Source organism: Drosophila suzukii, chromosome 3 (genome assembly GCF_043229965.1).
Source record: "Drosophila suzukii chromosome 3, CBGP_Dsuzu_IsoJpt1.0, whole genome shotgun sequence".
Lineage (NCBI taxonomy): Eukaryota > Metazoa > Arthropoda > Insecta > Diptera > Drosophilidae > Drosophila > Drosophila suzukii.
Window position 1 is genome coordinate 10646742 of NC_092082.1, and position 25911 is coordinate 10672652.

Here is a 25911-nt window from a genome sequence, read left to right on the forward strand (position 1 = left end):
TCATGTGCCTGATTCTACGAGTGTGTATATAGAGTGTAGTGTAATATAATGCAATCAGGTCTAATTGAGCGGCAGTCGAGGGTCTGGTATGTGGAGCACTACAATGAAACTAATTTGCTGTCAATAATTTGTGGGTTACCAGGTGACAGATGGCAATGCATTTACTAATGCCGGGGTACTTATGGAGAGTACTTATGGAGAAAGAAAAAGAAAGCACGATCATTTATCGCCTTTGGGGGCAATTTCCGTTAATGGTCGAAAATAAACAATATTTCCCAGCTCGTAATTTGCCAAAATCTTCGCCGTAGATTTGCTTCCTTGCGGAAAACGAACCAAAGCAGAAGAAAGAAGCCTGGGACCTCGACTTATATCGAGATTTATTTGCACAATTCCGGTTTTGGGCTTTGCGCTTCCCTCTCTCTCTTGGTATCTCTCTTTTTTTTCGTATTTTTTGTATATTTCAATTTTTACTACCACTATTTGCTATGTGCCTGCCTCTTCTTCTTGCTCGCAGGGACAGATCCTCAATAGGTGTGAGTTGGTGTTGTCCCTATCCAGTAAACCAAAGGAAGTTCAAGACAGAACGAGATGGAACCAATACTATATATTGTATGGTGAGACAGCTGTTTCCCGAACTGAAGAACTTTTGACACTGAACCAAAGAGCCGTGTTTCGAGCTCCGCTGTGAAGTGGCGCCCACAGTGGAGCCCCAATTAAGACGAATCTATCGGATTATGTTGTCCATTGACACTGACACAGTGACTCGCCGAAAATCAATAATCTTTAAGGCAAATTGCAATCATATGTGGGCTAGTTGGCTGCTTATTATTAACGATGTTTCCGCCTCTTTCACAATTCGTTTCGCACAATTATCGCCGTTTCGTTTTCGTTTGGCCTAATCACTGGGGTTTTGTTTAGCATTTCCAATTACCGATTGTTGTAGCAACTGAGGCAGTTTAAATATATTATAAGCGTTGCCCACAACAACAACAACACAAACACAGGGGAACGCGGCGCGCGCAGCTGAGCGAAGTTTGTTTTGTATCTCCACTCCACCGGTGGTTTTTCAAATCCAAAAAGCGACTGAACTTGAGCGCGTTCGCAGGGCAACTGAAAAGCCTCAAAAAAGACGTTGGAGCAAGTAGAAGGCAGCGCCAAAAGTGCAAGAAGAAGCGGTCGAGAGAGAGAGAGAGGGAGAGACCGCGTAAGAGAGAGAGCGACCACTACGTAAGACTAGACTCTCAGGTACAAAAAGACTAGGCACAGTGGGCTGCACAGGGTATTTGAAAACAATACACTTTAATTTTTTTAGTACAATGTTACTTAGTTCAGACACTTCCCCTAAAATGGCCAACACAGAACCAACATTGCTTCTGGACAACAGGGCGGATGAAAATATTTGAAAACCATATGAACACGGTTTTAAAGGTAAACAATAGAGAAAGATATATTCAAGGGATTCATAAATGAGAAAACTGGTTGTCAAGTTTAATTTCCCAAGTACCATCAGTAAAAGTGGAAAAAAATGTATACAAGGACATACCCAAGTTAGAATAATATTTTTACCGGTCCCTATCCTTCTGACGTGGTTGAAAGGAGCCACATTAAAAAAGATGAAAACATATATTTTTTTTAATATTTCTATTTTACCAACCAAATACGAGATGAAGCCCACCGTGGTTTATCTTACTATATCTCGTATGGTGTTTTACGTATGGAACTCGTAAGACGCCAAGACGTAAGGAACTTGGGGCAGGTTGCGAGCGTGGTGAGTTTGGCGTGTTTTCAGCGTGTTTAACGCGTGTGTGAGTGTGGTCAGGTAAGTGTCTGCAACATTGTGGGTACTAGGTGTTTGCCTCTCTAATTGAACATGCACTACAAAAAACAATGTGTAACTACATAAAACAACATTCCTTTGAGAAAAATAAAATAAAATGTTTCAAGAAAGTTAGGAAGATGTTTTTCTAATCACTATACATTTTATCAAGAGGATGTAGAGAAAATGGTCCTGTTAAAATGAGTTTAGGATAAGAAGTACTTTAACAACATTTTTGAGTGGTATTTAATTTTCTTTAATTCTTTTAAGGCTTTTTCTCGCAGTGCGCAATGCAACTTGCAAGTGCTCCCCATGCGTCCTAAAAATAGCTCGGCGGGCAGCGCGTGTGCCACAATTTGGCGTTATCGTTGATGGAGCGTTAGCCTATCATTAGCCGGGCTTTATGCAGGCACTGCAGCTCTCCCGCTGCTCGATGGGCGCTGACTTTTGGCGGTGGGTGTGTGGTTGCAAGGTTTCGATTACGGGCAATGAATTTTGGGTGCAGGCAGCAGATTTACAAGTGCCTAGGGAGGAAAACCGGTGGGGGAGGTGGCCTACTAATCGTGGTACTTAATTGCAAGTCGATAGTGGGAAATGCCAATGGTTATGCCAAGGAATCAAAGTAGTAAATATCTCAGCAAATTGTTTATTGAAATATTTTACTCAACATTATACCTAATTAGACACATTTAGAGAGATCATATCGTGATTAAGTACTTTTATAAGTACTTTTTAAAATTTTTTCTTAAATTTTAAGATTGGGTATTGATAGAATACATTTGTATCACACAATACATAGGTAATTCGGTTCCCCGAAAACAAAACCCTACCCATTTTATCTAACTCCACAACTCCGGATTTTCCCAAGTCCCATAAAACCCGCCAGTCGCTTAGACAATACCCCCTCATTATCAAACGACGGTTCAAGCTTTAAAAGTGAGTAAGCCCCATAAAAACAGTACAAGAACTGATAATATAGTTGTCTCTGGTTGAAAACACCACAATCGCCTTGAAAAAAAACCAAGACAGCATCCGTAGGAGAAGGGGGTCTTCGTAAACCTGAGTCATCCGCAGATCGTCGCAATGTTTTTGATGTGTTCATTTGTTTATTTTTTCGCAGCTGCGATAAATGAAACTAAATGTCTCTTATAATGTAATTTGGGTAATTTCTGCTTGTGCTTTTGCTTTGGTTTCACGCATCATTGCCATTTGCTATTTTTGGTTCGCGACTCATTTGGGTTCAGAGGTGAGAACACAGAGCTTTTCTAGGGAATCTCCGTAGGCAATTTTTTATGGCGAGTTGAATGGACTTTCGATTTTTAATGTTCGGCAACGCTTTTTATGACCACATTTGGCAGCACAAAGTCAACAATTGCTTTAATGTATTCTGTACATAAGGAGCGAGATGAATAAACAAATATTTGCAATCGAAATTTGCCCCTCGCTCGAATATATTTTTACAGTTATCACTCTGGCAGCGACTTCTTTCCGCCTTGATTTGGCTTTATGTCCATGTTAATTGCATTATGACCCATTTAGCCGAGAGTTGTTCTCGTTCCCCAGACCTTGTTGGTGTTAATATGTGTTGTTATTTTGTTGGCCATCAAACTGGAGCGCGACTCTGGATCTGGATCCGCCATCCGAATCCGGGGAAGGAAGCCCCAAAACCGCAGTCTGAATGTAATTAAGATAAAATTTGTGTGCTCATGTTTTTATTCTCTTTACTGTTCCGCATTTTGTTCTGACGTCGCTGCACTTTGTTGTATTTGCATTTACACTCGGTTTTCAATGGTATTACAGAGGTATATGAAGTCTAGGGGTAGCACTTTAAACCAATAAATGATTATCAAGGGAACTGCAGGCTATGATTCCTCTAATAGGCACTTTTAACTTAAGATTACCTAAGTCAAAATAATATTAAATTGGAGGAGATTGGTTTATTAAGCATGTTTCATATGGTATTTTTGGGATCTTAAGTGAAACAAAAGTTAAACAGTAACATTTTTTTTCGTATGCACTTAAAAATTTACCAACTATAGGTATCGCTTAGTCGACTACTTGCTTACAGAGTTCTTATTGTTTGTGATTTTTCTTATTTTCAGAATACCACAGAGCCTGCGAACCGCGGCTGAGTCACAGACCGGCGACCCCTCGACTGCCACAGCCACTTGAGGGCTGTCACTCAAGACCGAATCTGGCTGGCGATGCCGGAGGTGATAACTGCACCACTGCACCACCGCACCACCGCACACAATTAAGTGTGGGTGCGCACCTCGGCTCGCCCTGGTTGGCCCTTTGTCATTCCAGGTCTTTAAATCGAACGCCCAGCTGCAGGTAAGCGATACGGGGCGGTGAGTGTCAAAAGTTCTGCGATAAGTGAAAGGTACGAGGGGAGTGGGTCCTTCGGCCTTATCAATACATCTGCCGATAAGCGAGGTCGCTGAGTAATTAAATCTTGGGAATATATTTCCTATAGGAAATGAAGGTGTAGCTTTCAGAGAAAGTTTTGTGAGTTGTCAAAACATAATCAGAATGAGAACCTATACATAGCTCGGAAAGTATTATAATCCTATCTTCATTATCAATTTATAATATTTAAGTAAGTCCAATAAAATATATATACTCCTTATATTAATCGTAAGTTTTGGATAATTTAACATGATTATGTTTAGGGCAGTCAATAAAATACGTAATGCCTGGAGTACTAAAATGCCCTATGGAATATGTACTCCTCCAACAGAGGGTATCGGTATAAATAAACTAAAGTGTGGGCGGCAGTCGATATAACGCAACAAGTCGGGCAGGCTGCCAAAACGCTTGCAGTCTATTCTGAAATTGGGGGATTCCAAGGGGCTGGTGGTTGGGTGGTTGGACACTTACCCTGCGTTGTTGCTGTTGATGTTGATGTTGTTGTTTGGGTGGCTCGTAAAAGCTGCTACCATTCTCCAACCACTCGACATCGCTGCAAGATCAAAAGACAGAGATTAACAACCACATGTTGAGCAAATTCACCACACAACAAACGGAAAAGCTCTCTCTGAAAGCTTTTTCTTCGTCATTATTTTCCCGAACTTATATCTGTGATGAGTTTTCCTATATCTAAGTATTCCTCTCAGAGGTGGGTGCCAAAAAATTTCACCTGAAGGAATTAGTATCTATTTACTATTAACCTTGTAAGTTGACAAAAATACTATAGATACATTGACATTTAGGTTTTCCTATTTACTAAAAAACTGTTTCCTGAGCATTTTTTAAGATCATAACAAATATTTTAAGCACTTAAGCTTATACGATTATTAAAAAGATATTTAGTTAAAGGTAAAATATAGCACGAGTAAACAAATTCCTAGATTCTTAAAAAAAATTGATAATAAATAACCTTTTATGCGTTATTAATAAATCCGACTTGAATTAACCTTGACTATTATATATCAGGATATATAAAAAAAACACATCCGAACTCATAGGGACTAAAAAAAACTATATCCGAACTCACCGTTGCATTCGTTGGATGACCGGTAGTTGGGCAGTGCTGTCGTGAATCCGCACCTGGTCGGGGGTCACCTCCTCGAGCAGGAACATGTTCTTGCTGGCCAAGGGGGTCAACTCAGCCTCGGTGGGATTGGAGTTCCCGTAGAAGAGCGGACTGAGGGGACGACAAGCCCCTCCCAGTAACTCGTCGATGTTTTGATGCCGCGAGATGAAGAGCTTTTCGCCGGCCCGCCGATTTTGCGGTGAGAATCGTGGCTGCAGGGTGGTCAAAGTGGGAGTGGGTTGTTGTTGGGGTGGTGGCTCCTGCACTTGCGACCTTGGAATGTTGTCATAGGGCGAGGGGCAGCGCACGGGACTGGCACACTGACCCAGGGGCGGTGGACGCTCGGAGTAGGCATTGAAATTGAAGGAGGTGCTCAGCTCCTGGGATGCCAGTGTGGGTGGTGGTGCCAGTCGCAGATCCACTTCATCCCTGGAGACCACACCTGGCTGCTCCTCATCATCACTGCTGGGCTGCTGAGGTGGAGGCTTAGTGCTCTCCGTATCCTCCTGCAGCCACCAGGCTCGCTCCCCGGACTCCCAATGCTTGATGATTCGCGGTGGAGGAGTGGGTGGCTTCACTGGCGGTGGTTCGTTCTCTTTTTCCTGCGGAGGTGGCTCCTCGGGTGCCTCGTCCTGCCACCAGGCTCTTTCGCCGGACTCCACGCGCTGTACATTGAACATCTTTCTAGCGGGTCCGGATAGCCACCAGGGATTGGAGCCACCACTCTTGGAATTAGCTCCACTTTTGGAAGCACTACCCTTCGAGCTCCGTTGGCTGCCATGCGAGGGTAATCTTAGGGTCACCTCCACATGGGGTTCACTATTGTTGTTGTTAAGATCGCCATTCTCCCTGGGAGATTCCTGAGCCTCCTCTTCCTCCTGCAGCCACCAGGCATCCTTCTCTGGCGTTATCCTGCTCCTGGGCATCAGCTTCACCTGACTGCTGGAGTCCTCCTGATCCTCCTGACTCCACCAGGTGGCCTTGCTCGGCTCCTGGGCATCGTCATCTAGGGTATTAAGGGTCTCCTCCGCTAAAGTGTCATCATCATCGCCGTTCTCATCCTGTCGCAGCCACCAGGCCTGCTCCTCCCCAGAATCAATGTGTCTTAACCTATAAGGAGGCATCTCTCCTCGATTATTTTGATCCAAAGCAGAGGCCGTGTTTATCTGCAAGCTGGTATCCTGCCACCAACTGGGATCGTCCTGCTCGGAGGTGGTTAAACTGGCGGTGGTGGTGGTAAGACTCGTGTCCTGTGTAGTGCTAACCGTGCTGGTGGGTAACCTGGTTCCCGTTCCCGTTCCCGTAGAGCTTTCTCGTGGACACCGTGTGCTCGAACTCTGGGAATTCGTTGGGGGTGAGGGTTTCGCTTCGCTCGATGGCGTCGTTCGCGGTTCGTTCGTTCGCAAATCTGTAGTCAGACTGATCCCCGAGATTTTCGAGATCTTCGAGATGGCCGATATGCCCGAGATCACGGGCAGCGAAAGAGCCTCCGGTTCGCCCGAGCTCTCTGAGCTTTCGAGGAAGATCGGCTCGTTATTTGCGTCTTGCTGACGGCTGGCGAAAAAATTCGATACCGCCGATAGCTTCTTCAGTCTTGTCTGTGTCGCTGGCACCACTTCAACCTCGGCGGAGGGTGATTCAGTGGTGCTATTTGGCTTGTGGGCGGCGGCGACGACCTTGCCTGCACCGCCTTCTTTGGTGCTCTTCTTTTTGGCCTGCTTTTTCACAGTTTTGACCCGCTGCTCGCTGTCCGAAGCGGAGGCAGTGGTCGAGGATGAATTGCCAGTGGTGGTTTCACTGCAGGATTTGTGACTCTTTGGCTTTGGACTTCCTGGCACCTTGCCATTGCTTAATTTGGTGGATTTCTTCGAGGAAGCAGAGGCTAGACTTCCCTCGGACCCAGCACTTGGAGATCTTTCTAGGCTACTGCCATTGGGCAGATCCTCGGATTCTCCACCACTGCTGGGAGTTCGGGATTTTCGAGGCCTATCCGTAGGACCCACATTTAGAGAGGACTTGCGGAAATCCTTATTGGGCCATTTGACCGCCGAACTTCCCGAACTGGAACTGCAGGTCTTGGTGGGTGAGTCCGCCTTGCTAGGTGGTGCAGGTGGTTTGTTGACCAGATTTTCCACTGAAGATTGCCTGGAGTTTAAGCGTATTGCCTTTGGTGGTGAAAGCTTGGACTTCGTGGACTTTGAGGAGGATCCATTTGTTCTAGGCGGGGATACGGCTTCTGGAGACTTTGACGATGAGTTAGGAGACCCATTACTTCTGGCTGGAGATAGGGCCTCATTTGATTTCCCCGAACCCACAGATCCATTTGACCTTGGCGGGGATAAAGCTTCTGATGATTTTGCTGAACTCACAGAGCCATTGGTCCTAGCTGGAGATACAACCTCTGGGATTGCCTGAATCTGTTTTCCCTCACCCATTGAACTGGACTTTCCAGATCCTGAACTGTTCAAAGGACTGGCACTGTACCGTAGACTGCTTATCCTATCCCTATGCGGACTATAAGTCGAGCTAATGCTGCTGCCTGCGCTATAGCGAAGATATCGTGTGGAATCATCCAATCGATCTGACTGAATCTCCTGGTCTGTTGTCTCACGTCTCTTTGTAGATCTTTGGATGGTCTTCTCTATGGTCTTAGCTGGATCAATGCGACGGGTTCTCTGAACAGTGGTGCTGCCCGGCAGAGTGGGTGAAGTGGCTCTGGTCACCACGGAAATGGTGATGAAAGATTCATTGGCTTCGTCATCGTTTGCTGGTTGTTTTTCTACCGCTTTCTCTGGAGATTTATCCTTGCTATTGGAGACTTCCTTGGGCTTCTCCTCCTCCTCCTTTTCCTTCTCCTTTTCCTTCTCCCTTTCCCTGCTGGCCTTGGCCCTGCTGGCAGTTCTGGCATGAAAATCACTGGTGGTCAAGTATGATAGGGCACTTCCATTTCCCGATATCCGAGAAGCCGCTCCATAGCGACTGTTGTAGGCGTTTCTGGTGGCCGAGGAGGATGAACTGGAGGTGGTGGTGTTACCTCCACGGTATGTGGATCCCAGTTTACTCCTGGTGCTATCGATCACAGGACTCGGGTCGCGGGATTTGTTGCGATTTGTGTGCTCCAAGGCCACCGGACTGGGATCTCGAGATCGTCCATACTTTCCCAGGGAACTTGTAGTAGTACCTGTATACCTCTTCACGGGACTGCTCCTCTCAGTCGGAGCTGCTTCCTTGGGTTCTGTCTTTGCATAGCGACTTACATAGCCGGTCGATGTAGTTGTGGTCGCTGGTGGTGGTGGATCCCTTTTAAGGCGGTACGTTCCTCCAGAAAACGAGGGTCTGTAGGAGCTTGGAGTGGCCAGTGATGTGTAGCGCGATGTGGAGTCTCCAGAAGTGCCGTACTAAAAGTAAAAGATTAAAATTAGACAGTTAATTGGTAAAATATTAGAGATACGCACCGAAGCGCTGCCAGGCTTATAGGAACTTCCCAAGCTCGTTTTCCAGGGTGTCTAAAAAAACAGAAAAGCAAATATTTTTTTGAAAAATTTAAATATACATCAGAAAAGTGGGGTTCCCTTCTTTTAAAATAGGCCCCAACATATTTCTTAAATGAATGATATCGATGATTGTGCAAATCTAAATTTATCTGAAACTAAAACTCATTCTCTCAGTGATTTCCACCAACAAATAGTGAGTGAGTGATTTCTTTATAGCTCATTGTGATCCGTGGGGTTTCTGGCAAGATCTGCATGCACTCATTCAAAAGAAATTGAAACTGATGGGCAATCACATGGCTTTGATTGATTGGCGCTCTAAGAGTCCGAAGGCAATTGACTCCAGCAAAACAAGACGAAAACAAAGTGCTGCCCCACATTGACCCCCTTCCCTCCTGGTGCACCACCACCCTCCTGGTGCACCACCACCACCACCTTCTCCATTTTCCAGGGGAATTTTCTCAATGGGCTGTGCACTCGACAATTATTCGCACGCATTTCATCATCGTCATCGCCAGCCGCAGAGGAACATCATCGGCAGCCTCAGCACATCAGCAGCATCAACATCACCATCACCATCGGATGCCAAAGAATCCCAGGGCCCCCGATTCCCCGATGGACTATTTGTGGTTGGGACCGCTGCCTCTTTGAACTCGCCCATTGCATTTTTACTCTGATTCGGTTTGGGATTTCTGCTGCTGCGTCTATTTCATTTTCAATTAAATGGCGCTGCTGCACGCGCTTTTCAATTAATTTGGACGTGTAAACAGATTCATTTCGATTATTTCAACATCTGCCTTCTAATCTCGGCCGCAGCGCATTAGACGATTGCCCTCGTCCATCGAGACACGTTGAGTTTCCCTCGGCTATAATGAAAATTGCGGGGGCCCCGACCACTTTGCCCTATCTCAATTGAGGACCGCAGGGTGGTTCGTGGGGGGCTGTGGGTTGACGGCTTTACCCACTATATCTGTGCAGATCCGACACCCATTTAACGTTGCAAAATTCGTGTCGCCGTTTTAAAGATTTTTGGCAACACCAACGATTTCGGCTAATTATTGCAAATTATCTTGAGTGAACAGATGAAATGCTGTTGAACCCAGCATTTGTATACCTATCGACCTTAAATAATGTTAAAGATTATGTTTTTAATATTATGAATATATAGTAAAATATATAGGTAAGAAATCGCTTTTAATATACCATTAAATATTAAAAAGTAATTTAATAGTACAACTTCTGAAATAACTAAACATTTAGTTAACCTTTTATGAACTCAAATGATTGTTGTGGAATTTCCTCTTAAAAATCCCCTCGAGAAATTTCTCTATGTAAAACACTTAAACTACGGCCTGTTCCAAGTGGCGCCAATCCCGGCAAATGACAACTATCCGGGAATAAAAAATAATATTATTACATTTCCCAGCGCCCGCCCAATGTGAAGAATTGGCGAGCGAGCGAGAGGGAGTGCGGAAGAAAGACAGACAGTCTCGGCTAATTGTTTTCGCTCAGTGAAATGGAATGCCAAACACACAAATAGCCAACAATGTGCAAAACAAGCAAACGGAGACACTCAGCCGGAGGAGACTGGATGATCGTGTGGATGGGTCTATGGATCTTCTCTGGAACGGAGTCGCCATGTGTACTTTGTTCGCCGCCGTTTCCAGAAAAGTGCTGCACTTCTGACAGCGTTATTATGCCGTCTCAATTAGGATAGTACAGGGACTGGGGATCAGGAGGATCGGGGGGATCCGAAGCAGGATGCGCTGTAATGCGCCTGTCTGTCAGTAGCCACGGCCCATAAAGCACGGCCAGGAGAGCCATCCACTCACAGAGTATTTAGACTGTGACCCCAGATGATTTAAAGTGGCGACTGAATATTCGCGTGCCAGACTAATGATTTATTTTTAAATGTTTCTCTAGTTTGCTCTGTAAAATTTGTCGAAAATCCGTACGCCAAACTAAAATGTAAAAAAATCAACGGTTCACATTTACGTTGGAAAACAAAAAAGGCATGTACAAAACCTAAAAATACAGTACATAACAAAGTTTTAAGCCAAATCAAGGGCCTATTTATTATTATTATTTATTATTATTATATTTATTTTAGAAAAAGTTAAAAATTTAATTTTAAACTATCAACTTTGAAAAAACAAATTAATTGTATTATACTAGAAACGAAAACACTTTTTAACTATCTTATTTTGCATCTACATATATAAATATTCACTGAACTGGCCAACTGGAGCGCCCCTTTTTCCCAAGCAAAAACCACTTATACTCCTAAGCCGATTCTATATTTAAAGCCAAACGTGTTCTCATATGGAAGGGCTACTAATTCACGAATATAAACAATTTTACCAAGTCTTCAAGGACCTAACCAACTGCCAAGCTGCTAACCTACTTGGTCTAGTCCTTCTTATACCCGGCGTCGATTTGTATTTCGTTAGCTTTCGTGGTCTATTCCTTGATTTGCTTTCGGATCTTCAGATTGATCAGTTGTGTTCTGTGGTTCCGTTTTTCTATCCGGTTCGGATATCAAGCTGCCATCATGTCCAAGGCCAGCCACAAGACCCAGGTCATGGGTTTCCGGCACGAAGGGATCCCAACTTGGAGCCTTGGCCGGATACTTGTCTATCGCATCCCGCATGGCCCGCATCCCCAGCTCGAGGGCACAGCTCATGGAGTTCCTGTCGGGAGGTTCGCGGGTAAGAGGTCCGTTGAAATGCACATAGATATCCCCCTGGGCGGTCAAATCCAGTCCGTAGGTGGTCAGATCCTCGCCGAAGACCAGTTGCGTGGCTCCCGGATCCGTGTGAGTACTTCTCATGGCAGACAGGAGTCCTATCATCCCAAACCGATCACTCAGCATGGTCGGCGGAATATTGGTAAATTTTCCATCAGCTGTACTACGAATTCCTGCCGCATGTGACGTTCTGGGAGAAGTGGACGAATCCGGTCCCTGCAACACCAATCCGTAGGATGGTTGACCAAAAATATCGGAAAACGTGGGCACCGGCGGCTGACGATCGTAGAGTTCCGGAAAGAGTTTGTATTCGGACTCAATTCCAGAATCTATGCTCGAAGTGGAGGCAATTTCCGGCGGCTCTTCGCTGGGCGGTTCCGGAGGGGGCGGTGGGCGTGGCGGCTCCACTTTCGGACGATTGGCAGTGTTTTCCTGGTTCTTCTTCCTTATCGCTATTGAGGGATTCACCTTGCAACGGGGACGACGACGCCGCGGCATTCTTAGTTTTTTTATCAAAAATATCCTTTCCGTGTAAGTGTGAGTGTGGGTGGCTGTTGGATGGCAGTTGGGTTTGTTGTATGGTTGTTGAGTGACTGTGGGTGGATAATCTCAGACTCAGATAACTTGAATAAAAAATCCTGATCTCGAAACCTTTTGAGAAGCGCCTAGCACCGCCTTCCTTTCTGCTACACTACAAAAATTTGGATATGCTTTGATAAGTGATTCAAAAAAAACTTGATCGTAAGTAATAACAGAATCACATTTATTTGGCTGCAAGCTCTAAATGCATTTAAACTCCATGGTTAAACTCCAACACTTTTCTGAAAACTGCATCAAAACTGCACTTCTAAATTCCATAGCTTCAGTTATTTAATCCTGATTTAGACGTGGGATACCTCTATAAGTTTGTGGTTAAATTCTTTAAAAATCTTTATTAAAATTTGTATATTTAACGATGGTCAAAATTTTAAGCCATTTTCATGTTCGATTTTTCCGTAATTCCAATGGTTGTCAGAATGGGGACCCAAAACTGCACTTCTAGATTCCATAACTTGAGTAATTTGATTCCGATTTCGACGTGGGATACCTCTATGAATTTGTGGTTGAATTCTCTAATAATCCACATTCAAATTAATATTTTTAACGAGGGTCCAAATTTTAGCCCTTTTTCATGTTCGATTTTTCCGTAATTCCAAAGGTTGTCAGAATGGTGACCCAAAGCTGCACTTCTAGAATCCATAACTTGAGTAATTTGATTCCGATTTCGACGTGGGATACCTCTACGAATTTGTGGTTGAATTCTCTAATAATCCACATTCAAATTATTAATTTTAACGAGGGTCTAAATTTTAGCCCATTTTCATGTTCGATTTTTCCGTAACTCCAATGGTTGTCAGAATGGGGACCCAAAACTGCACTTCTAGATTCCATAACTTGAGTAATTTGATTCCGATTTCGACGAGGGATACCTCTATGAATTTGTGGTTGAATTCTCTAATAATCCACATTCAAATTAATATTTTTAACGAGGGTCCAAATTATAGCCCTTTTTCATGTTCGATTTTTCCGTAATTCCAAAGGTTGTCAGAATGGTGACCCAAAGCTGCACTTCTAGAATCCATAATTTGAGTAATTTGATTCCGATTTCGACGTGGGATACCTCTACGAATTTGTGGTTGAATTCTCTAATAATCCACATTTAAATTATTAATTTTAACGAGGGTCTAAATTTTAGCCCATTTTCATGTTCGATTTTCCGTAATTCCAATGGCTGTCAGAATGGGGACCTAAAACTGCACTTCTAGAATCCATAACTTGAGTAATTTGATTCCGATTTCGACGTGGGATACCTATATAAATTTGTGGTTGAATTCTCTAATAATCCACATTCAAATTATTATTTTTAACGAGGGTCTAAATTTTAGCCCATTTTCATGTTCGATTTTTCCGTAATTCCAATGGTTGTCAGAATGGGGACCCAAAACTGCACTTCTAGATTCCTTAACTCGCGTAATTTGATTCCGATTTCGACGTGGGATACCTCTATGCATTTGTGGTTGAATTGTCTAATAAACCACATTCAAATTATTATTTTTTACAAGGGTCCAAATTTTAGCCCATTTTCATGTTCGATTTTACCGTAATTCCAATGGCTGTCAGAATGGGGACCCAAAACTGCACTTCTAGATTCCATAACTTGAGTAATTTTATTCCGATTTCGACGTGGGATACCTCTATGATTTTGAAGTCGAAGTTTTTAATAATCCATATTCAAATTATTATTTTTAACGAGAATCAAATTTTAAACTCATTTACATGTTCGATGTTCCGTAATTCAGAATCGGAACCCAAGGCTGCACTTCTACTCAAGTAATATTTGAATGTTTTTTTTATAACGAAACAACATTTATTTTCATAAAATATTAGCTTGATCCTTTTTTTCCAACCCTGTTTCCGATCCCCCGATACCATCCCCCACTTTCTGGGTTTGAAACAAATTGCATGAATATTCACACTTTGTTAATTAATTAGGTGGTGCGTGCTCCGCTGCTCTCACCGAAGAACTTTCAACTTTATGCGTGTCATAAATATTTACAACTTCCTCCTGGCCATAAAAATCCTCAATAAAGTACCAACTCCAACGAGAAAGCAAAGACTGCGTCAACGTGAAAGAAACAGAAATCATTTTGCTTTACTCTCAACATTTTTAGAAACATTCTAAATATAATTGGAGAAATGACTCGGGCGAAGATGCAGTGGAAAAAGTTGTGGGGAGGGGTAAAAACTTCTTGTTTGCCGGCCATAAATTGATCAGTTTATTTGATTCTGAGACCCGAAAAATATTTAATTGATTTATGCCCAATGAGTCAGAAGTCAGGCTAAAGTCATAAACTTGATGTCTGGGAACAAAAGGATATAATGAGTTGAACACGAAGGAGATTAGGTGAAAAGCGATCAAAAGAAGGGGGATGACAACCAAAATTAGTTGGTTGTATTGGGATTATAAGCTGGATATTAAGTTGTTATAAATTATCATGCAACCTCGGAAAAAAACCAACGAAAAAACCCCTATTTAAATTAGACTGATAAAAATAATAAATCAATCAAAAGATACACATCTTAAGAACTGACTGCCAATATTCAGTAGCAATCATGAAATATGCTATAAAATTTGTCAAATATCTCAAACAAAAATACTTTAACAATTGTGCATACGCAAGTACTAACATAAATCAAATTAAATACGTTTAAAATTCGCCATTTAGCCTGCTTTACCAAAATAAATGCCATTTATTCATGCATTTGTTGGCTATTCAAACACTTAACCATTCGTTCATTCAGTAGCCACACCTCAACCATAATTTGAGCACTTTGTATGGATAGGAAACTAGAACAATCAACTAAGCGAAAATCCAGACCAAAAACCAGAGAATGAGCAAATTTGTATTGGAATTGTTTATCAATGGAACTGGAGCTCGCCCAAACGAGAGCAAACTTTCAGATACATTTTATTTGCCATCTAATATTGTGTATATGTATGTATATGTATCTGCCAAATACTCGTACATGAGGTAAGGCAACAAATTAGAAATAAACAAAATCCGTGGATGCGAAGAATTGCGAAAAGACACAGAGCGAAGATACACAGATCGAGATACACACTATATAGTACGAGTACGTGAGTAGATACAGATACGGATAGTTGGCGCTGCATTAACTAGTACTTACATAACTGCGGTAGGACGACATTACGTTGCTTTTGGCAAGCGGTCCTCGTAGAACGTAGATTCAAAATTCGGTCACAATGTGTTGTGGTCCCTTCAAAAATCGCACGTAGGTATAATTTATTTTGGGCCTGGCTGGGTAATCCAATCCGGCAGAGAATCGCGCGAGATCGAAACGGAGCAACTCGAACCACTGACGACAATTACGAAAACGTATCTGGCGGATGCACTCGGCGAACGCCTCTCAATTGCAATAGATGCAAAATAAATTAGATGCACTTACTGAAATCGCGCGCGTGCGACAAATTTCTACGGATCCTCAACGACACTCTCTGTATTCCCCTATTTTATTTTCATTTTATTCATTTCTTTGGTAAACTTTCATTCCGTTCCCTTTGTTTTTTCGCGCTCGGCGATATTCCGAGATCGGGATCGGCCGTGTGCCACTTTACATAATCCACCGGCACGCACCGGCCAGGTTGGGAATGGGAATATATATGTAGTATACTGCAGTGAGTGCTATATAGTATAGTATAGCGCCCCGATCTATTTGGGAATGCAGCCGGCAAATGCGACAGAATCGGACGCGAACGCGGCGCTTTATTTATGCGTTGATATTTTTCTTATTTTCCTATTTTCCCATTTTCCATCTACGTTTTCCTCACGACGGCGGACGCATCACTTTTGCTTTTATTTCAATTTACTTTGGGAGCAGGCACAACTTAAGCTGTTATTTATAAATTTAGCAACATTCACACACTCGCTGAAAGATTTTGTCGCATGCAAACGCGATTTTTGTTTTCAGTTCTCGATTTTTTGGTAGCCCCACAGGAAAATCGAATCGGGGCCGAGAAGAAAATCGTGTGCGACTCGGCGCGTTGTCAAAGGAAAACTGTCTGGCCGCTGTGAAAATATTTTCGTGCCGAGATTTTCCTCGCACTGAATTGCGTGAAAAGCTGAGCGGTGGAAAGTCTCCGCCTCTCTCTCTGACTTTTGCTGTGCGTGTATTTTCGGCAAGCGAGAGAATCGCTGAAGAAGCTCTCGGAGATTCTGCCGGCTCTCCTCCGTAAGCGATCGCTGCGTTTGTAAATTGCAATAGAGAAATAAATAAAAGTTCTCAACATACCCTTAAAAAGGGTATACTACTTAAAAAAAAATCAAAATTGACTGCCTTGAAAGATTGTCGCCCAATTTGCCAAACGAATTTGGTAAACTCTCTCTTGAACGGACAATCTCTCCCTTGAGCGGACAGCTTTATATTTTGTGACTAGCTTTCATTTGGACAGAAAATAAACTATCTAATGATTATGTTTTATAAATAGTGAGTCTCTTGTAATTTTAAAATTAATGAATACTGAAAAATGAATTCTTCAGAGAGCAAAGTAGCAAGCTTACCTATTACAAATTTAGCATTTGTCAAAAGATCTTTAAGGCGGAACATAATTTTAAATATAATGTACACTAAATGTAATTTTCACAGACAAAGAAAATATTAATCGTAACAAAGAGCATTTAACTTTACGTCCCATCATCGAATCATCTTTTCCCATTCCCGTGTGTATCTGGTCCGCATATATCTGACAGAAATCGGCCAGCCGGCTGGCTATATGTGCCAGCTTCTTGATTTCAACTACCGCAATGTAAGGAAATGCGTAAAAATTCTTGTAATGCTCATAAAATGCAACTCGAAAGTATTTTGCATCTATTTGGGCTGCTTCATTCCATCTCAGATATGTTATTTCCCTCTATTTTTAGTCGAATAATTTAATTGAAATATTTTTGTCATTGGTGACTAATCGATGAGTGGGCGCGGAATGGAAGGGGAGGGAACATGTATTGGGGTATCCAGAAAAAGACTTAAAAAAGTATGTATGATGCAAACGATAATTGTCACCTACAGATACAGATGCAGTCTGTCATGTTCCCATGAATGAAAGACAGCGAAAGGGAGGCCAACAGTTGACGGGGGTCTACAACCTGATGAGGTGTCCCCTCAGATTATACTTTTCACTACGAAGAAAAGGGAAAATTACAATTTGGCTCAACTAAACATATAAATTCCCTCAGACAATGTTTGGCTAGATTTATGTGCCGATTTGAGTGCATACACTAGATGGTTGGTGAAATGAAAAGTTAATAGTCTGTAAAAGTAGTCCAAGAAACTTTGAGTTTAGGGGGATATTTATTACTCTTTAAGAATTTTGATTAACTTAAGCTTTTTACAAAATATATTAAAAATTGAATTTATTTTGTTTTATCAAATTTTATTTTACTGTTGTAATAAATTAGTCAGTAATAATATATTATAATCGGTTATTACCGTAGTTATTTTATAATATTACATCAATGATTCATAGTATACTTGAAATATTTTTCAGAACTTGCTCCATTCTTTTTATATTCATTAATTTTTCTTTATTCCCCTGATTTATTTTCCCTAATAGCATGGATTCCCCTTACTTACCAACTTACTTACCCTCTGCCCCCAGGCATTATTTGGTTCATTTGTGTATCACAGAATACCCGAGGAAACTATCACAGATATCATGCAGAAGACAACGTCACATATCGCATATTTGTTCTGGTTTTAAAAATAAAAATCTTTGTGCCACTTTTGCAGTTGCCACTGCTGCCGGCAGTCACCGGAAACGTGCGGCTAAAAAGATGACGTCTAAATACGAAATAAAACTGGCACTCGTTGGCTTTAGTAAAAACATTTAAACTAAATATGCGCAAAATGCCAAAAAGCATGCGAGGGAAATGGAATGCTAGCGCTGCCTGCGCCATAAATCAGATAGAGATACTAAATTACCAGGGAAAAAAAAGGGAGAGGAAAATAGCCAAAGGCATCGGCTTCAATGGGCTAATAGCCCCCGGCAAAGTGGCTCGACACTTTGACGAAAGACACGCAGGGGCGGCGTCTTAACCCAATCTGACCGACAGATACAAATAGCTTTCAGCGCTGCATTAAAAAATATAAAAGATCCTCAACAGGCGTGCATTTCGCATGCTTTCCACAAATATTTTCCCAGTGCGTGCTGCCGGCAGAGACGCCAACGCAACCCAGAAAAAACTGAAAACTGAAAAACCCGAAACCCCAAAAACCAAATGCCGAATGCAAACAAATCAAGAGGAACGGCGGTGGAAAACTAGAAACGGATTTTGGGCAGGCAATAAAAAGAAATACACCGACAGCCATAAAAGTCAGACCCGGCAATCCCCGGGAGCAACGGCGAGGTGCACCACGCAGTCGGTCAATCATGCTGCCCCACGCCACTCATCTGCAGAGAAAAAAATATGGAAATACTAGTGAAAGCAAAAGCAATTCAATTTTAAACCATTTAAAAAAATATCCATCCTTACCAATGAAAAGATCTTATAAATGGTACCCATACCATAAACAGTAAGGCAGTCTTTTAAGCATATATGTATATTTTTAATGTCAAGAAGGAAGTTATATTATTGAATTTATTCTATAAGATAAAATGTTACAGTATTCATTTGATAATACGATTTTTTCTTAGTGCTTGCCCAGGGCTCCTATGGGATGCGATCTCTTCGCCGAACGCTGCTCCATCTTCATCCGCATCCCAGTGGCCGATCTCTGGGCCTTTCAATCATTTCGTACAATTTTCAAATTGTAATTTACGAGTGTGTCTGCGGCCGTTTTGGGGGCGTGCCCTCAGCGACAGATTATGCAATGAAAAGATGCAAACTCTAGTCAATAAAACGAACAGAGGTGATGTTACTAGGGGGAGGCATTCGAAATTGGGGGGAATCCCGGGACCCGGGGATCAGGGATCTGGGATGGGGGCGGCGCTTCGAGCAGATGCGATTTGTTTGCGTGCACATTAAATACAATAAAAGCCGAGAAAATTGATTTGTGGTCAGAGACTTTTGGGGGAAAGGTCCCATGAAGTAGCTCCCCAGATAAAAGATGCTAATGCTTACAGCAAACATTATAAAATTAATTGTTATCGTTGGAATATTTTTAAATGTGTTCTTCATTACGTTTTAACCTAGATAAACATTTTTTTAGCTAATTATCAAACGCCTTCTTTTTAACATATTGCTCTCTTGGAATTTAGTTTTCACAGGTGGTTTGCTTAGCCAGTTCATAAAAGTATATATAAAAATGTGTTTATATTTATATGGCCATGGTACATTAAACATATTTTGACTTCTTCAGATTTAAGTTGCCATGTCACAGCTAAATACAAAAAGCTCCTATTTGCAGTTAATAGATTTTGGTTTATGCTTTTGTTAATTTTCTTTTTTATTTACATCTCATTTTCCGCTCGACTGTAGATGGATGGCTATTGCCACACATTCTTCTCACATTTTCCCCATTTTCCAGGCAGCGATCTGCTCCGTTTTGGTGTGCTAATATTTAATTTAAATATTGTATTTTGCCGCGGCCTTTTGCTGTTGTTCTTAACCAACCTCACTGCGTGTTGCAATCTTCAAGCGGATTTGTTTGCTTTTTTCCGTCAAATATGTGGGGGATGTATTGTTGTTTGGGCTGCTCATAGCCCAGTGGACTGAGGATTTGATCGCCGTTTCAAGGTTGCCTTGCATGGAGCTGTTGCTAGAAGTGTGTGTCTGGGTCTCAAGTATTTCTCTATGGTTCTTTCATGGGAATATTACGTATACGCATTGCGTATACGCAGAGGCAGGGGCAATGGCTAAGAGGAGTTTTATATTATTAAATAGATATGCTGTAAGCAATTATTAAATACCTGCCAAACTTAAATAACTAAATTTAAAAAAAAAATATTTCTTTTCAAGTATCTTTTCTTAAAACCCCCTTTATAAGTCCGCCCCTGATCCGATCTATCTTATTCGGATGCAGCCTGTTGATTTTTGTTGATATTTTTTATCGTAGTACTTAGAGGTAGCTTATGTCAGAAGCGCCGATAGCTAGCTGAAGAGCCTTTTCTTGCTTCATTTGAAGTGGTTTATAATTCGATTTGGCAAGCACTGACAATGTCTATAAGAATTGCTTGGAATTTGTTGCAAAACAAATTCAAACTAATCCAAACAAATTTAAAATTTTCACCCGCCAATTAGAAAAAAGCTCTTTAGATACACCTTTTCAAAAATAGTTTACAAAACTTTTGGCAAGTGTTGCCAGCTAAAATATCTTCCCAATTTCTATATATAAATCCACCACAGAGACAAGCGAAAAATGCGACGAAAACAAAACGACAAGGTGGAACGCAAAAAGATCGCTTATTGCGAAAATAAATTGAAAAGAGCTGGAGTAAATATTTAATTGTGAAATCGGGATCACCAGGGAAAGTACCTAGGGTGTGGGCGCATTAATGTTGTTTAATTAGTGATTAAAAATTAAGTTGACTTCTGCAGATCGCCGAAAATCATAACAATGGCCCTTGTGCTGGTGCACCTCCGACGCCTCATTCTCCTGCTGACCGTCGTCTACCTGAGCGGAGCGGTATTCCGCCGCCTTCTCAGCGAGCGGCACCACGCCCACATCCTCCAGGGAAATGGTTACATGTCCTTCGGACGTCTTCGAGGAGGAGGAGGATCCAAGGAACCCTACCACTTCCAATGGTGGGCCTACATCTATACCTGCTATGCGTACGCTGTCCTGGTCAACTACGTCAGCATGCGTCGGCTGACCAACCTCATTGAGTTCTTTTTGAACTGAAAAACCTTGGTTTAATTTAAATATCTACATAGTTTGAATAAAAACAGTTTTGTTATGTTGTAATGGTATCGATTAATTAGGTGTCCTTAACTATTTCAAATTGCCTAAGATTGGGTCCTGTTTTGCGAATCAAATTTTCCATTTATCCTTTTAAAATTGTTGCGACCATCTCCCCCTTTTTTTATTCCTATTTTTTTTATCCATTCTCGTTCTTAAGCAAAATCTTAACATTTCTGTTAGATTTTGATACATTTTAACAGTGCTGTTAGATTTTGATACATCTTAACATTTCAGTGATTCTTTGAGAAATTTTAAAATATGGTTTGTGTCCATACTATTTACTGCTCTTATAAAATACAAAATATCTACATAGACTTACGTTACAAAATAGAATGGCGCCTCCTATATGTTGAGCTTATGTTAAGCCGCCATCTATGAATGAGCCTTTGGCTTTAAGGGAAGTTGTCCCCGCTTAAAGAGTCTGCTAACAACAGGGCTCTGTTACAGCAGCTCTGTTCTATGCTGATATAGTAAAGACACAAACCATATTTTAAAATTTGTCAGAAATTAAAAGAATCAAGCGTTGCCAGACCGAAAGAGAAAGTCGAGGTTGGTGTTACCAGACTAGGAAAAATATGACTCATATTCTCAAAGTGGAAGAACAAATGGCGCCTTGATTCAAAAATATGGCATTTTTGAGCTTGATAAAAGTGTAGGAACAGATAAGAACGAGAATGGATAATATAAAAAAAAGAAGAAAAAAGATATATGGTGTTAAAGTTAGCTTAGAAAAACTGATATGAAGATAGACAACATCATTTCAGAGCCACGGTGAGTTTTTGAATTTGATTCCATCTTACTTAAAAAGTTAACTAATTTTATAATTTTGCACATCATTGTAGATCTAGGAATCTGAGACCCGTGCAGAACGCAGCACCTCCAAAAGCAGCAAAGATGGTACCGAACTGGAACGCTACAGATCTCCAACCGCTCCTAGGTTTTTGTAAGTGTAGAGAAGCCATTCTTGGGCTTGGTCATTTATAAGTGATACCTTTTATTTGAATAGTTTGGATATCGACTTTGGTCAAAAACATTTTGCCTATCCCCAGATCATACGGGGCGGTGGTGGTGTCAACGGTTTACTCTGCATCCTTCACCTCATAATAATAATCCAGCTTTCAATGACTTTTATTCATAACAAAACTAAATAAAATACCCCTGAATCAGAAACTTGTAAACAATCAAAAATAATTCCGGAAATATATGTGTATATACATATATCTGTTCATTATGTATACTTATTCATTAAGAATCCATATATACAAATGTCCGATGACAACGCTGTTAAGATCATTTACATTAAACACGACAAATATTTAGCGCAAAACTCACACAAACATTTAAATTTAATTAAAAACGTCAAATGTAATTTTTTCACCGGCGACAATAATTAAATTTCTATTGCATTTAGCATCACGATCTGCAAATATTTTTGATGATTAATCGGTAAGACAAAAATAAAAAAACTTGACCAGCGAATATTAAATACTCTTTAAGGCGCAGGGAAATTATTTAACTTTAGAAAGGTATAAAATATTTTTAAAAATATTATTGTTTATGAAGTTGTACTGATGGCCATAAAATCACCGTTTTATTAGGCTGACACGTTAATGAAACTCTGCCATGGAATATATCTGTCAACAGCCCATTTCGTTGGTAAGATCAACATGCAAGGGAAAGAGTAAACGTGTGGATACAATAATATAGTCTTAAGTATTGGTAGTAGTAGTTTTATTTTGGCTGTCTATTTATAAATGCAGAATCTATTCATAAACAGATTACGTTCTTCCTGAAATTCTTCTGTATAACTCAAGGAGAGCGGTGTTTTTATTTATTTAGTTAATATTGATATTGTACAAGCAATTCATTATACCTTTTTGAGCACAACTCTTGCTCTAGATCGGCTCTGAATATTATAGAATATTTCACGCCTTCGTGCACCCACCAGCCCATATATCTTGTACAGAATATATCTTAGCATGTTTGCCGTATTTTTCATCCGAATGAGTCAGATATGTGCGCCACGTCACAGCCCGATGTCGAAGCTATATGGCTATAAGGCCAACGGATAGTGGGTGCCATCGGGATCGGGACATGCAAAATCCCAGATTTGTCAACGGCACATTTCCACTGGTCATACAATGGCTATTGACATTATGAGGGCAGCGTTTGTGATTCATCAGCCAGATGATTGGAAGTTGTCAACGCCAAGTGGCGAGAAGGAAAGTGGAAAATTCGCGAAAACCCCAGAACCGGGAAGCAAAGTGGTCGCTTTTCCAGGGAACTGCCTTTGTTCTTTCGCTTCGAATGCATTAGGGATCTATTTATGACCAGTGATGGCTGGGAATTTTCACCACCACCCACCTAGAAGTTGGAGCCGCCGATGGCGCCCACTTGAGCCCATCCGGCAGCCACTCCACTCCTGGGAAAGGCCAAAGAGGAGTATCTTGCAGAAAGTGGCTGCTCGTCAAGTAGGCGCACACACTCTATAAAGCTGAAGTCGATCTATATATAACTGCATAGCAGCGGGCCCCGCGATGTGTGCGTGTGTATCTGTGATCATAACAATTTTGACCTAATTTTGTATAGCTGGCACACGAAACATGAAAGAAACAGAAGACACCCAACGGACGCTGAGTGATTTCTGTCTTGAGGTGGAGGTAGGAAAAATGGGATTCAGAGTGGGAATGGCAATGGGGTTGGGGGAACTGGGAACTGGGATCCTGTCCCCATCACTGACCTCAGTGCAGCTGTAAAATGATGGGCAATGGGCCGGAAAACTCACACAGACACCTGGCAAGCAGGCATCAGCGGAGATTTGCCCATTCCGAACCCAAATCGTGATGAGAATGGGGGTTTTTTTTTGACTTGACTAAAGGTGTCGTTGTCTGGCTTGGTTCTATTTTTGTCCGACTTATTTATCGGCGAACGGCTTGCTACATATTCGCCAGGTTATTTTTAAATTATTACACATTCCAAAATGTGGCAAACACACAAAATGTTAAATATTATTCTACGGCTGCCTGGCGCGCACTTATATATATATATGTTCAGAGAGTAGCGGCAACATTGTATGGGTGGATGCATAAAATAAATAAAGTTATGGCCAGGCAGAGCTAAGTATCTACAAGATACCGATGCGAACGGAGCAAAAAACTGCTCTTATATATAAGGATGGTTAGCCCATCTAGACCTCTGGATGTGTGTGTGTGTTAGCCTCAGGTGAAATGTGTGTGGAAAATGAACACGATTATGAGCAAGCCGAAAAGAAAGGCAGAAATAACATGAAATTCGGTTGCTAAAAATAAGCGAAAAATCATTTTTAAGTATAGTGAGGCGAGTGTGTTTGTGTGTGGAGCACAGGTGGAGGAGACCGCTCGAAAACGAAAATTTTCACTCAAAAAGCTTTGGCTCCTTTGGACAACTGAGCCAAAATCCCACTCTAAATGTAACAAACTTATTTACAAAATATACATTTACTATGGGCACATGGAGCATCTCGTCAGTTGCCAAAATATATGTATTCTTAGACAGTCATCTACGTGACCATTGAACAACAATTGTTAGATGACAACGCATTGTCTGTGGTTGAGCAGACTTTTGTCCACATGGCCAAGGATTCACTCAAAATTGTATATTTTTGTTTATTTCGTACACTTTTTTTTCGCTCTCTACGCTTATTTATTTATGCTGGCGAAATACACGTTTCGATGCCAAAAGTCAAGTATTTTTAGAAAACATTGCTGTAATCCTAATTGGCTGTTAGCGAATAATTTTAAAAGCATATCATAGAAATTTTTGACACTTTTATGATTTTTCAGCAGGCTTAAAAATGTTGTAATGCCATCGAGATCTGCATAGCATATATCTGTGGGCCCTATAATTGGCTAGGGATTGCATACAGCTCTGTTCAATGTTATTCAACAAATATAAAATCAATCAGAGAAATAGCAAAGCCAACATTTATTCGCCGAACACCACAAAAAAGATATATTATTTTAAAATAAGTTTGAAAAGGTTATCATCTTTGCATCCTAATAAAATGAATATGGGTTACCCTTAAATGATTTTGGTTTTCGAATAAAAGCAAATACCAACATTTTAAGTTAGCTAGTATAACTAAAAAATGGTTCCTATACCATGTCACGTTATTTGGACGTTATCATAGGAGTTAGTAGGTTCGGCCCCTAAAGTTCTAAAATTGGGGGAATAATACACCCCATTATCAAGGGGCTACGCGCTGGAACACAGATTTGGCAGTACAGTACAAGCAAACAAAAAGATATTGCCGAGGCCCCTGAACCAACAAAATTAGCCAATAAATATAAATTATGAACCTTATGATCTGCAGAAGTTGCCAAATATTTCAACATGACATATATGTACGAGGGAGAATCGGGAAAATTTATGTGTAGATACATTTTGGCCAGACGCTAGATACACAAAATGAAACGCACAAATGACACAGGCTAATTACAGGTAAGCAAAAGAAAAGAAAAGCTGGCGTACTTCGTGTTTTTGAGTTTATTTTCGTAGGGGGCAAGCTCTTAGCCAAACTAGCGTGAAAATGCGTTCACACAAGCGGCGGCCAAAATGAAAAATCAAAGAATTTTCCACACAACTGAGCAATTAACACAACAACACGGTCCGCGTGAAAAGTCACTCGAAGTCCCACTCACCGGGTGGATATATCTATATATCTCGAGATATATCCCACTCGGATCGGAGGAGAGCCGATGGCACACACGAATATCGCCGAAGGGAGCCGAAGAAATCGTTGAAATAGACGAATTCACCAGCGACCAGCGGCCAAACCAACGAAATACTCTTTATTCGAACGACAACGGGATCTCTTGTTCAGTAGATC

At 41.3% G+C, this 25911-nt stretch overlaps 3 protein-coding genes and 1 long non-coding RNA gene across 11 annotated transcripts in view; 2 read left to right on the forward strand and 2 right to left on the reverse strand.

Annotated features, from left to right (window-relative positions):
• Positions 1 to 15552, reverse strand: part of Fhos (Formin homology 2 domain containing) — a 42997-nt gene extending 27445 nt beyond the window's left edge. For 2 of the 8 annotated variants that reach the window (XM_017078666.4, XM_017078662.4), the window contains exons 1-4: positions 15318 to 15538; positions 8807 to 8857; positions 5313 to 8749; positions 4697 to 4778 (exon numbers count right to left, since the gene is read on the reverse strand). In XM_017078666.4, coding sequence (XP_016934155.2) covers positions 4697 to 4778; positions 5313 to 8749; positions 8807 to 8857; positions 15318 to 15338 — 3591 coding nt within the window. In that variant the 5' untranslated portion in view covers positions 15339 to 15538. Of the gene's footprint in view, positions 1 to 931; positions 1100 to 4696; positions 4779 to 5312; positions 8750 to 8806; positions 8858 to 15317 lie in introns of those variants that run through there. The other 6 variants (XR_010653959.2, XM_070995605.1, XM_070995606.1 and 3 more) reach the window with 6 other exon arrangements.
• Positions 11118 to 12312, reverse strand: LOC108013053 (uncharacterized). Its single transcript, XM_065864475.2, has 2 exons — positions 12240 to 12312; positions 11118 to 12181 (listed from the first exon to the last, which is right to left on the reverse strand). Exon 2 carries the CDS (start codon positions 12084 to 12086, stop codon positions 11289 to 11291), a length of 798 nt encoding a protein of 265 aa, XP_065720547.2. The 5' UTR covers positions 12087 to 12181; positions 12240 to 12312; the 3' UTR covers positions 11118 to 11288.
• Positions 15553 to 20469: 4917 nt separating the features above from the next.
• LOC108012750 (uncharacterized) lies at positions 20470 to 21060 on the forward strand. Its single transcript, XM_017078183.4, has 2 exons — positions 20470 to 20625; positions 20681 to 21060. The coding sequence occupies exon 2, from the start codon at positions 20700 to 20702 to the stop codon at positions 20982 to 20984; it is 285 nt and encodes a 94-aa protein (XP_016933672.2). The 5' UTR covers positions 20470 to 20625; positions 20681 to 20699; the 3' UTR covers positions 20985 to 21060.
• A 3053-nt stretch (positions 21061 to 24113) lies between these two features.
• LOC136116880 (uncharacterized) lies at positions 24114 to 25864 on the forward strand. Its single transcript, XR_010653962.2, has 3 exons — positions 24114 to 24266; positions 25396 to 25523; positions 25581 to 25864. It is a non-coding gene; the product is annotated as an uncharacterized lncRNA (long non-coding RNA).
• The last annotated feature ends 47 nt before the right edge of the window (positions 25865 to 25911 follow it).

Coding starts and splice junctions, on each gene's coding strand:
- LOC108013053 (XM_065864475.2), bottom strand. CDS start 12,086: ATGCCGCGGCGTCGTCGTCCCCGTTGCAAGGTGAATCCCTCAATAGCG.
- LOC108012750 (XM_017078183.4), top strand. CDS start 20,700: ATGGCCCTTGTGCTGGTGCACCTCCGACGCCTCATTCTCCTGCTGACC.